At 34.7% G+C, this 12,304-nt stretch overlaps 1 protein-coding gene across 1 annotated transcript in view; it reads left to right on the top strand.

Moving 5' to 3' along the window:
• Positions 1–12,304, top strand: part of LOC148950035 (N-alpha-acetyltransferase 30-like) — a 30,011-nt gene that overhangs the window by 12,302 nt on the left and 5,405 nt on the right. Inside the window, exons 2-3 of the mRNA XM_089092084.1 lie at positions 3,927–4,398; positions 10,884–11,063. Of these exons, the coding sequence (XP_088948210.1) occupies positions 3,988–4,398; positions 10,884–11,063 (591 nt within the window). The 5' untranslated portion in view covers positions 3,927–3,987. The remainder of the gene's footprint in view (positions 1–3,926; positions 4,399–10,883; positions 11,064–12,304) is intronic.

Here is a 12,304-nt window from a genome sequence, read left to right on the forward strand (position 1 = left end):
ATAGACTTTGCCATTGCAAGAACCAACCAAGAATGCGCCCTTGGGAGGGGTCCAGAGCTGGAGAAGTGATGACAGAAGACAGGCTAATTTAGAACTGCATTTCTTGAGGACAAGATTTGGTATTTTATTAGGACCGGAAATGTCATCCCTAAAATACCAGATTGAAATATGGCTTAATGGTCTATAAATTTATTTTATTTCAGTTCTCAGTTTGAAATATCCAAAGTTATAATATCAAATGCAAAAATATTTATAATGTGTTAACAGCAATTCTACCTTTGAATTGTTATATTAAAGAACAAACTATAGACCATAGTAACTAATGTATTAAGATAAATCATTATATTTTGACAAGATAAAATAACACAAATATCTTTTGAAAAGTTGCTTCCCTGGGGTATGGTGCTGGTGCCATATTTGACTGACTGCGGCCTGATTCCCTGTGGTATGTTTTTTACTATTCCAACTAAGCAAATTCCATAGTTTTTTTTTCCTGCGTAATTATCTTTGCAATTGCATATAGTAGACACTGGAAACGATATGTTTGCTCCTGAGGGAAAAATAACGTTATTTATGTTGTTGAAATGTATATAAAATGTGATCAAGGTCGTAGTAGTAGCAGCAACCTAGTAAGAGACTATCACAGCCCATAGTAAAAAAAAAGAATAGCCAATAACTTTTAAAAATAGTGTCAGATCAAACTACAAAGTACAACGTTAGAACCGCCTTGTCCGAAACCTCTGTAAAGGAAAATTATAGCCAAATCTAGTGCCTTTTGTAATAAACAATTTTTTTTTTTTAAATAAAATCAATATTTTTACAAAAAACTGCATTTTCGTATACAAGATGATGAATGTCGTCATAGTTGGTTAGAACCATACATGGCGTAAAAAGTAAATACTATGTTATGATGTTAGATATAATGACATCAGTTTGTTATGACCTTATACCATTAGGATATGTATAGGTGTTATTATATAAAGTATCTGTATAGTTTAATGTAAACCACAAAAATGTTCTATTTTTTTTTAGATTAGAATATTTTTATTTATAACACGTACATAAATAAATGTCACAAAACAGCGCACATGCCTGGTGGCATATTTTAGCGCTGAAAATATTGCCAACGAAAATACACAGCCATTTTCTAACTAAATTTTACAACAACGAAAAAGAAAATCCCAATGAAAAAAATGCCTAGCATGTCATAAGATATTTCTTCACCAGTCTTAGAAAATGTCGCTTGTTGCTACATTCTCGAACTGATGCAGGAATTGAGTTCCAGATTTTTGGGCCAATGTGACGGATGCTGAATCCCGCTCTCGATGTCGGGCGAATTTCGCACGAAAAGTCTGAACGATGCGTAGCAGGATAATTATGAAATTGAGAATTAGTTGAGAAAATGCCGGAGAAATTTACAGGTAAATTACTATATTGATAATCATGACAAATACTAGAGATAGAAATTAAATGAAATTGGTCCAAAGAGAAAATTCCTGAAGTCCCATATAGGTGTCTAACTGAAGTTCTGCAATCAACATTAAAAAGAATCCTCATTGCTTTATTCTGAAGTATTTGAAGAGATTTGAAAACAGACGGAAAGGTAGATGCCCAAACCGAAATGCAATAGATAAAATATGGGTGGACGAAAGAATAATAAATATATTTTAGAATAGCTTTAGTAAAAAAGTTACAAAGACGAGTTAGCATGACAATATTTCGGTAAATTTTTAACGACAGTGTTTTTACATAATTATGAAACGACAAATTTTCATCTAAAATAATCCCAAGATATTTGAACTGATCCACCCGTCTTAATTCAAAACCATTCAAAAAAAGAGAGAAGGTATCTGACACTACTGATCCAGTTCGCGAAAATAACATATACTGGCATTTTTTTTCATTAAGAGCTAGTAAATTCCTTGAATACCAAACAGATACAGTTAGTAACGTACTTCCAAGGTTCTGGAAAAGAACTGATAGGTCCCGGTGAGAAGCAAAAATTACTACATCATCAGCAAACATTATAATTTTACAAAGAGGCAAAACTTCTGGCAAATCATTTATAAAAAGAATAAATAGAATAGGCCCAAGAACAGAGCCCTGAGGCACTCCGTAATTAATTGGAAAAGTTTTGGAACGGAGATCACGAGATTTATCAACACAATCTAGTCGTCTCCCAGAAAGGTAAGATGAAAAAAATTTAACAGCTTGTGTTGAAAACCCATAAGACTTTAGTTTAAAAAGAAGCAACGAATGATTAGAACCACGATGAAAAATGCAATAATGTTTTTAGGGTTTCCGGACTGCAGCAGTAGCTGGCAACCTAGTAAGAGATCATGTCCCATACTAAGAAATTAAATAGCCAATAACTCCTAAGAATAGATTCAGATCGAAACACAAAGTACACTGTTTGAATATCCTTGTCCGAAACCCTATATAGGAAACTTACAGCTCCTTGGCTTAAAAAACAGGAAAAGTGACTGCAAGGATGATATTTTGCATCGACGGCATCTTTTTTTGAGTTGCCTTAGCTGAAAACCCTATCTTGATAACTTATAGTCCCTTGACTTGAAAACAAATCCAATGGCTTTATCATGGTTGCAGTGATAGTCGTGGTTGTAGCGGCAGCTGCAACCTAGCAAGAGACGAAGAAGTCCCATAGTCACAAAACTAGTCCTAAACTCCTCAAAATTGTCTCAGATCAAAAGACAATGTAACCACTGAAACCACCTTGGCCGAAAACCCTATTAGTCAAAAGGCTTTATTCTATTAATTTCAAACAAGTTCTTTTTTCTGTTACTGCTCATTGACCTTGTTTTTTTTTCATTTTCGTATACTCCTTTAACAGTTCTATCCTTGGTTTTCAGCTTTCAGTATACTAATATATCCGGGTTGCATCAGTAGCTAGCAACCTAGTAAGAGATGATCATGTCCAATACTAGGAAATATAATAGCCCATAACTCCTGGAAATAGTGCCAGATCAAAACAAGAATTACACTATTAGAGCTGCCTTGTCCGAAAACCCTATGTCGGAAACTTACCGTCCCTTGGCTTGAATAACGAGATATCTCTTCCAATTTTCTATTAAATAATCCCAGAAAACCATACCTCAAAATCCCAAATTGACATTTTGTGTACATTAAATATGGGACTATAAATTAGATCAAAACAAGTCTCCTGCCTTTTGATAGTTCGTCTTAACCCTGAATATTCACTGAATTGTCTATAGATCTACTACACAAAAGTTAGGCGACAACCCTGACGCATTAGATGTGAAATTCGAAAAAGTTACTGGTGTTTAAGTCTGTTTGTTTAAAATGTTGCTAATGCATAGATGCACACAGGTCTGGTCATGGGGGAAGAGGGGGAGGTTGCCAGAGGACTTTCCATGGGAAGGTACTTTAAAAACGGGGAAATACATGTATTTATTGGGTACCCTTTCTTAATTTTTCCGGAAGGTCGAGGTCCTTTTGGCTTACCCTATAAGAAGTCCCCTGTGTATAGATAAGTATCAATAATCCATAATTGCCTAAAATGTGCCTATATCCTATAAGATAGGGCAAACATTTGGATGATTAATATTAGATTAAACATAATTGGCCTAAAGAGAACAAAGATATAAATTGAAGTAAAAACAAATAGATATGCGAAAAAAAAAAGAAATTTTAGAAACAGTGGTTTAGATTCTTAGAAGATAAAAACAATAAACATCAGTTGAAGTCTCTTGTCCCACCAAAAAAACAATAGAATTTCTCTTTGCAAAAAGAGTTTCATTGCCCCCCCCCCCCAAAAAAAAAAGTAGAAAAAGTGAAATGAGGTGGGAAACAATGATAAAATCTACAAGCCAAAATGATAAGGGAGGAGCTTGTTTAAAACAAAACCGATTAATAGTCAAAATCAAGGCAGACATTTTTTTTTTCAGGCGCCCATGAAATAAAGCTGACTGTTAGCCTGTACTGTAATTCTTCAGCTGAAGCAAAAGGATGAATGGAAAAACAACAACCCCGGAGGGGTCTCCTACCCAACAAGCTCATGTGCCATATGCTTCTACAATGGAGGAACTTGCAACAGCTTTAAGCAAAACTTCACTATTGTGTAAAGACTCTTTTCTAAGCTCACAAGAAACAGAAATAGACACTATTGATCATAATCATGTGAATTGTTACTCAACATCCTGTATACAAAATGGACGTAGTATGATGGATAGTACACAATATGAGTGTTTACAGCAAGCTATTGATGGCCTCTCAGATCCAAGTGTAGTGTTCGAAGAATACCAGAACGAACTTCAAATGCCATGTATTATGAAGCTGATTCAGAAAGATCTGTCAGAGCCGTATTCAATTTATACATATAGGTATTTTATTCACAACTGGCCACGACTTTGCTTTTTGGTGAGCATAATCTTAAATCAGATTAGGTTAATTCATTACAAAAAAAAATACAACTATTGTGATGAGTAGTCAGGGGCACCAAATGGGAGTGGGTAGGGGAAGCGGCAGAGGGGCAATTGCTCTTGCTAGATTTCATTTTCAAAATTGAAAAAAAGTATTATTACTCATCCCTCTATCTTGATTTTGAAAAACCCATTTTTTCGTTATCTTCAACAAAAAAAAGCTGAAAAAGTTCTTCCCCTCACCCCCAGCATTTTTGTAAATTGGTGTCTTAGTAATATGAAATAAATTTGTAATAAGGCAGTGAAAGCCCTAATAGACAGAATTATTCTCAACAGCCATAATGAGAGAAAGATAAAAAAAAAAGGAAGATATTTCAAATATCTATTTTCCAATGTTAGGGAAAGTCTTGTTCCAGAACTTTTTTTCCTATTTGTCAACGTATTTTTAAAAAGATTTAAGAGGAAGCATAAATCCATTTGATCTGTTGCTACTTCTCCAATATTGATGTTTTAAAGAAAATACCTGTCTGCTTTTCCCTCATACTTTCTTCAACAAAATAACCTGAAACTTTTTCATGCCAATAAACTTGTTCTATTGATCAAAAAATTTAACAATAATGCATTGATGAGGCCAGCAGAAGAAATATTTAGTCTGCCCATTGGGCCCCACTCATTCATAGTAAACGCAATGATGCTGACTTGTAGTAATTTGTATTAAAGTGTACTGAAAAGGACTATTTGATGACAAATTCTGTTTGGCCATTCTATGGTCTCGCATGGTATTGGATTACATTTTTTATTTAGCCATTATAATCGTAATCGTTGAAAGGTTCAAGAATCTGCCTACATGGGCACCATGGTCTCTGCAAACCCAGGGACAAGGGTGTCAAATTGTAGATTTTCTAAGCAAAGGTTTTATAGATACGTTTTGGTAGAAATGCCTTGTTGAAAAAAAAATGCAGAAGAATTTTTAGTCCTTATGACCCAAAATAGGGCTCTTGGGCCTGAGACCCTTTTTAATCATTGTGTTATCATTAGAAGTCCAATTGAAGGTTAACCAAAAAAAAATCATTTAGATTTCGACACGACTGTCCCGAGTCAAAACACAGCTAGTAAATATTTGACGAATGGTTTCTAACTTCCACCACAGTATATATCAAAGGATGTTTGTTTTGCTAATTAAATTAAAAAAAAGAAAGAAAAAAAAGCAGTAAATTTTCAATACAGCCTATGATTTTTTATTTATACTCTGGTGTCATAAGTCGACCATAAGTCCTGCAGTATTTCTTGGTATTGAGTATTGGTATTGAGAATTGTGTCCAGTTGATATACTTCACACATGATTCTTCATGAATCGTTGGAGTTACTGTACTATAACTTGCAATTGGCTGCCTTTGTAGATTCCCTTTCTTTTTAACAAAATATTGTGTTGGAGTAAATCTATAACAAAGGATGTCTTCCGAAGCTGACAAGGAATTTATGTTTTCACAAAAAGCTCTGGCTTTCATTGTAATTATATATTCTTACTTTTCAGTTTTTACCAACGTAAAATTCTTGCTGATATTTTCTTGCAGAATATCCTTACAAAACAAAAAACTTACAAAAAACAGCTGGATTTTCCATTTGAGACCATATAACAACATTGGCATGATTTGTAGGTATGCTGTTTTTCACTTCTAGCCTTCTTTGACTGAGACCTAATGTAAGATGTAGCACAGGTCTACACACCACTGTGTTGTAAAATGGTTAAATTGCTAAATAATTAAGTTGCATTTGAAAAATAGCATCCTCTTCTAATTTTTTCTTCATTAATAAAGCTTGTTTCTTGCAATAAATTCCTGTGTTGTATCCAGTGGCGTAAATCTACGAAAATTTAGGGGGAAGCAAATCGCACCATTCAAAATATAGGGGGGGGGGAGGGAGAGAAATTTCTCACTTTTCGATGAAAATACCCAAAAGGTATTTTTCGATGAAAATACTAGGCCTACCATAATAGTATTTTTGGAACTTAGTGGGGGGAGAAAAGTTCCCCTCCACCACCACCCCCTCCAAATTGACGCCACTGACTGTATCCACAAAAAAGTGGTATAAAGAAAAGCTTTGTGAAGTGCATCCTATATTACATTTTATATTGAAGCTACATAACAAATGTTCAAAAATTTCTGGCCATAATACATTTTATCCCATATTTACAGAACCCAAAATTCATTTTTATTTTTTGATCCCTCCCCCCGTCCCTAACGGTTGTTTTGGCTCGCAATCAAAAACCAAGTAATAAATTAAAGTCCCCTTGAAAAACTGAGGATCTTGTTTCTAGAGACACTAGAACTTTCAATTTTCAATCGAATGAGTATCCTCCATAGTTTTTTTTGGCATCCCCTTCCATGTTAAGTGGCTCTGGCAGATAAATAATAAATAACACAGTGAAGGCTTATGGCTCATTGCTACATGCAACGCTAGAGCGTTGGCTCTGTTAAGACATCTCTTTAAAAACTTGTCAGTTTTGTATTATTTACGGTCTCTGTCTCAGGGCCTATAGGGGTCATGTTATCTCTGGAAGTATATTTATTGCATGTCTCGACTATGTTGAACAAGATGATGATCTCAAAACTTTTTGATTGTCTTTGAAGGTTATAGGGGTGAGGGAGGGGGTGGTTGGTATAAAAGGGCCATGGGGGGAGGGGGTGGATTTGAGTAAAGAAAAAATTTAGACGCTTGTCTTCGCACTTTTTTAATGCACCACACAGAAATGCAGTATTCAACAGTAGGTCATGCCATCGTTTTATAAAAAGTAGTAAAGCTATTTACATTAAATAGCTTTACTACTTACATCATTTATTTACAGATTTTTTGTACATCATTAAATAAAAAAAACTTGTTTTTTTAATTTAACTTTTGAACGTTTTTGAATTAATTAAGGTTTTGATTTTGGCTCACCGTACATGAATAATTAAAACAAAATTTGCATATTAATTTTACTTTTATTTTATTTGGTTAAATGGCTTTCTCGAAATTTGTTTAATTTTAATTAAGAATGTTTTTATTTGTAATAAATATACGTAACTTACGAATTAAATTACGTAACGAACTTCTATATTCATATATTTTTAATACGTATGTTAGGTGGTTTGCCCCCTAATCAATACCTCGCTCTTTATGCTAAAGTTCGAATTTTGTTCCAATTCTTTAAAAATGACCCCTTAATCACAAAGGCCGTTATTTAGAATAAATAGCTTTTATGAAAGTACTACAAAAATCTTTGGCTTAAAGAGCGAGGTATTGACTTGGGGGTGAACCAAATCATATACGTAATATTTTCTGTTCGTTTTAAGCTTTGATGTTGCTTCTTACTTTCAATTGAAAAACTTGTTTTTTATATTTAATTTCTGATCTTTTTTTTTAAATAATGCTGGGAAATCCGGCGCCCCTTTCATAGCAATGTTCCTTCCCCCATGAAAAATTTCCTTTATGGAAATATCTTCCTACATAAACTCTGACCCACCCACACCCCCCCCCCCCACTACCAGAAAAAAAAACCTGAAAATGAAACCTGAAGTAAAGTTAATAACTTTCAGCCCTCCCTCCCCCCGGGGAATTCAGGGGATTAAGTCATCCTAAAAGACATAGTTATCATATTTTTGACCATGCTGAACAAAATGGCTATCTCAAAATTTTGATCGGGTGACTTTGGGAAAAAATTGAGCGCGGGAGGGGGCCTAGTTGCCATCCATTTTTTTGGTCGCTTAAAAATGGCACTAGAACTTCTAATTTCCGTTCCAATGAGCCCTCCCACAATATTCTAGGACCACTGGGTCGATACGATCACCCCTGGAAAAAAAAAAAACAAATAAACACGCATCCGTGATCTTTCTTCTGGCAAAAAAATGCAAAATCCCACATTTTAGTACATAGGAGCTTCAAAACTCTACAATAGGGTTCTCTGATACGCTGAATATGATGGTGTGATTTTCATTATGGTTCTATAACTTTTGGGGGGTATTTCCTCCTTTTTTCGAAAATTAGGTAAATTTTCTTAGACACAAGCCTTTTGATGAATTAAATTAACCTTGATAAACCATGTGTGTTTGAAATTAGCGTTAAAATATTATTCTACTGGTATATGTATTAATATCAAAATCCCGTTTTCTAGAGTTTCTAATACTGATGAGATCGGTTGCTCCTTCCTTGCTATTATTTTTCTCCAATTGTTTGATTTGGCCAACTATAGCCTGCCTTGCGTGACACAGTTGATGTTTATTTATCAAATTCCCGAGTGATAATTAAAAATAATAGCGAGATTCCTGATGAAAACAGCTTATACCTCTACATTGCCAATGTGATTCTGGTATGCTACTGCCTTTGCTAAATAATTTACCACCTGATATCCCCCCTGGTTAATAAACATTGAATTTGAATTACATTTATTAACCAATGCATTTAAGTCTCCCTGTAGAAGAGCCACATCAAGTAGGAAGGAGATATTCCTGTTAAGCTTTACGTCGTTCTCAAACAAGTTAATCGTGCTATGTCTTCTTGAGGCAGATCATTAGTAAATAGACAGAATGTACTCGACCGAAGCAGCTGTCCTGGGGACTCTACTCAGGAAACTACACTCTGCTGCACAACACTGCTATACAAAAAAGGAGGGAATCTAACGAATTTTACATCTAACAAAAGGAAATCTTGAATCTAACAAAAGGAAATCTAACGAATTTTCTAAATATAGTTAGGATTGTTTATCGGTTTCATATTTTTATTTGACGTAGAATAATAAAAAAATTAAATTTTGTAAATCCGAAGGTAATAAATGTTGCTCCTTATTTTTAAACCGAAATACTGTAAATTTATACGAAATTGACCAGAATTTGGGCCACTAAGGCATAGGATTTTCAAAAAAATGTTCAAGATGCTGATTCAACTTTGAACTAGGAATTTAAAGCGGATTATTTCTTCCATTATCCTTCTGTTTTCTAGTTCAAGTGCTTCAGTTCTATTTCTGAGTGTTTCCACGTAGATATTTTTCCTCTCTCTGTAATTTTTGGTGATCTTCCCGCCCAGCTTTAGTAGCACTGTTGCTGCAAGAACTGCGGCGTCTTTTAATGTGTCATGCTTTTTGTTAATTGTCCTCTGGTTTTCTTCTTTGACTATTTAACAAAGTACTGCTCTTCCCTTTTTCCGAGTGTAATATCAACATAATTTGACTGCTTTTCCAGTCCTTTAGCTCATGTTCAAAGCTTTTTTCTGGCATTTTCCATTCTTCATCTGAGCCTTCAAAGTCAAAAAACTCATAGCATCTTCCTAAAAAATCTTTAGTTTCACGTGCTGCATCCATGTTAAAGTCATATTAAACCATTAAATTCAACAGCAAGTTGATGTCACAAGTCTCGAACCGGCCGAATTCGAATTTCAAAATCATAAAAAATAAGAAAACTAAAAAACTGGCAAAAATGCCAAAACACCAATAACATAATAAAAAGTCGTTCCTTAGTGAAAGTAATTAAAAGTAGTGTCAGATTAAGTTAGAAAGGTAGAAAATTGGTAAAACTAAAAGATTGAACTAAAAAAGCTGAATTGAAAAGAGTTCACACAATAAAAAGAGTCACTTTGAAGCTCAAAATGAGAAGAAACTAGCCCATGTATGATGTTATGACGGGAAGAAAGTGGTGCTATGTATTAAGAATTGAGACCTGAAACAATAAAAAATTCTTGTAAATAATAACGATGACGTTTTCGCCCTCGTCTAACCTCCCAAAACGCTGTAGTTTCATTTGTGCTTTATTGAAAACTATATCGATCCCTTGATTTTAAAATCAAGTTTAGATGATTGATTAAAGGATAAATGATAAAGATTGCCCGGAGCCATTGATGGCGTAAAGGGCATCGAATCGGCGTTTCAGTTGCTGTGTCTTTTCTATAGGGACTGGTAGCAGGCCTGTCGCCCACCTATGCGGCAGTTGGAATCTAACTAGGGGCGATGTATTACTCCGGGTCAATCAGAACATCAATCAACAGGTCTACCACAGGATAGGTGATTGATTATCTGTAGATTAGAAGGGACGACAATTTTGAGGAAACTTTGCTGCATGTTAGATTGGTAAAACTAAATTGGTTTTTATGCAAATAAAGATATTATATAAAGATTCCTAGAAGTTTGAACAATATTTTGATTTTTTTAAATTTATTATTAATGTCTAAATTAAATTCTGTTTTTGGTAAAGCGCTAATGAAACTCACCTTTTCGAAGATTCGAATTAATTGAGAGATTTGTATTGTTTTTTTTTTTTGCCCCAAGTGCTAAATAGTTTTGGACGATTTATTTTCGGTCTTGTAGGGGAGAGAGTGGGGTAAAGCTGTAAAGGCTCCCCTACCCTCCTCCTTGGTAGTTTTTGATGATCATGCCCATTAATGTTTGATTACTTGCCGTTAACCTAAATTTTTGCCTTTTCGACCAGTTGCTATTGATGTCAGTATTGAACTTTTTAGGCAAAGCATGAAGATCAGTGTGTTGGTGCCATTGTTTGTAAATTGGATTATCATAAGAAAATATTCAAGCGAGGATACATTGCCATGCTGGCTGTTGATGAATTATTTCGAAAAAAGAAAATAGGCACGGGGCTAGTAGCTCGTGCTGTTTTGGCAATGCAACAAGATGGTGCAGACGAGGTATTTTATTAATTCTAGTTTTTTTTTTCTCTCTCCCTCTCTTGCTTCGTATAAATCAAATATAGCTTCGTATAGCTCGTGCTGTTTTGGCAATGCAACAAGATGGTGTAGACGAGGTTATGTTATTAATTCCAGTTTTTTTTCTCCCTCTCTCGCTTCGTATAAATCAAATACCATTGAGAAAAGTAGTTTGGTTTAATTATCCCTAAATATCAACTCCTTGTGACAGTGCAGTTGATGAAGCCACGTCTGGAACCTTTAAGAACTATGGCTCAAACCCACTTTTGGCAAGGCGTTCAAGGAGTGGCAGTCCTCTTAGTAAATATAGCCAAGAAATTAACACAGCTTTGTTGGCCTCATGCGACTAGTGGCAGTTCTCGTAGTAAATATAGCCAAGAAATTAGCACAGCTTTGTTGGCCTCACGTGACTAGTGGCAGTTCTCTTAGTAAATATAGCCAAGAAATTAACACAGCTTTGTTGGCCTCACGCGACTAGTGGCAGTTCTCTTAGTAAATATAGCCAAGAAATTAACACAGCTTTGTTGGCCTCACGCGACTAGTGGCAGTTCTCTTAGTAAATATAGCCAAGAAATTAACACAGCTTTGTTGGCCTCACGCGACTTTGTACTATGAGGTTTTTTTTTTACAAATGTAGGCCAAATGAAGATTTCTTTTCAATTACTGAGGTAAAAATGTGAAAAGAATGGACCTCTTTGCCCAGATATCCAAACCCCAGCAAGATTTTCCAGCCAGGATAGGCTGTCTATAAAAAAAATTGGAGCTGTTATTTTCTGCAAATATTTGCTCATTAAGAAAGGTGGTTTGTTATAGCTCTCGTTAAATTTTTATGCAGGTCAAGTTGAGATTTTCTCAAGGAGTCAGGTTAAATGTGTAAAATCCAAAAAAAAAGTACTTTTCGATCCACATATCCAAATGGCTGCATAAAAACTCAGTCTCAGTTTCCTTTGACCCTATCAAAACTTACTATTTTTTATTGTTATATTAAATAGAAAATGGTTCTCTTCCTCATCCATGCTACACATCAGCTGATTAATTCTCTCCGAAAAATAAAGCAACACCTCACCTTGTTTCCTTTTTAACATCTAAATAATTCTACTAGTATAAGACAAAAGCAATTCTATAAATTCCAATCCTTTTAATTGCTTTTACTATCTTCGAAATGTTGACCTATGCATCCATCCTATCACATTTGTTTTTTTTCCTGTTTTTACTTATAATTT

The sequence above is a fragment of the Artemia sp. Qi Xiang Cuo genome, chromosome 7, assembly GCF_049724085.1.
Source record: "Artemia sp. Qi Xiang Cuo chromosome 7, ASM4972408v1, whole genome shotgun sequence".
NCBI lineage: Eukaryota > Metazoa > Arthropoda > Branchiopoda > Anostraca > Artemiidae > Artemia > Artemia sp. Qi Xiang Cuo.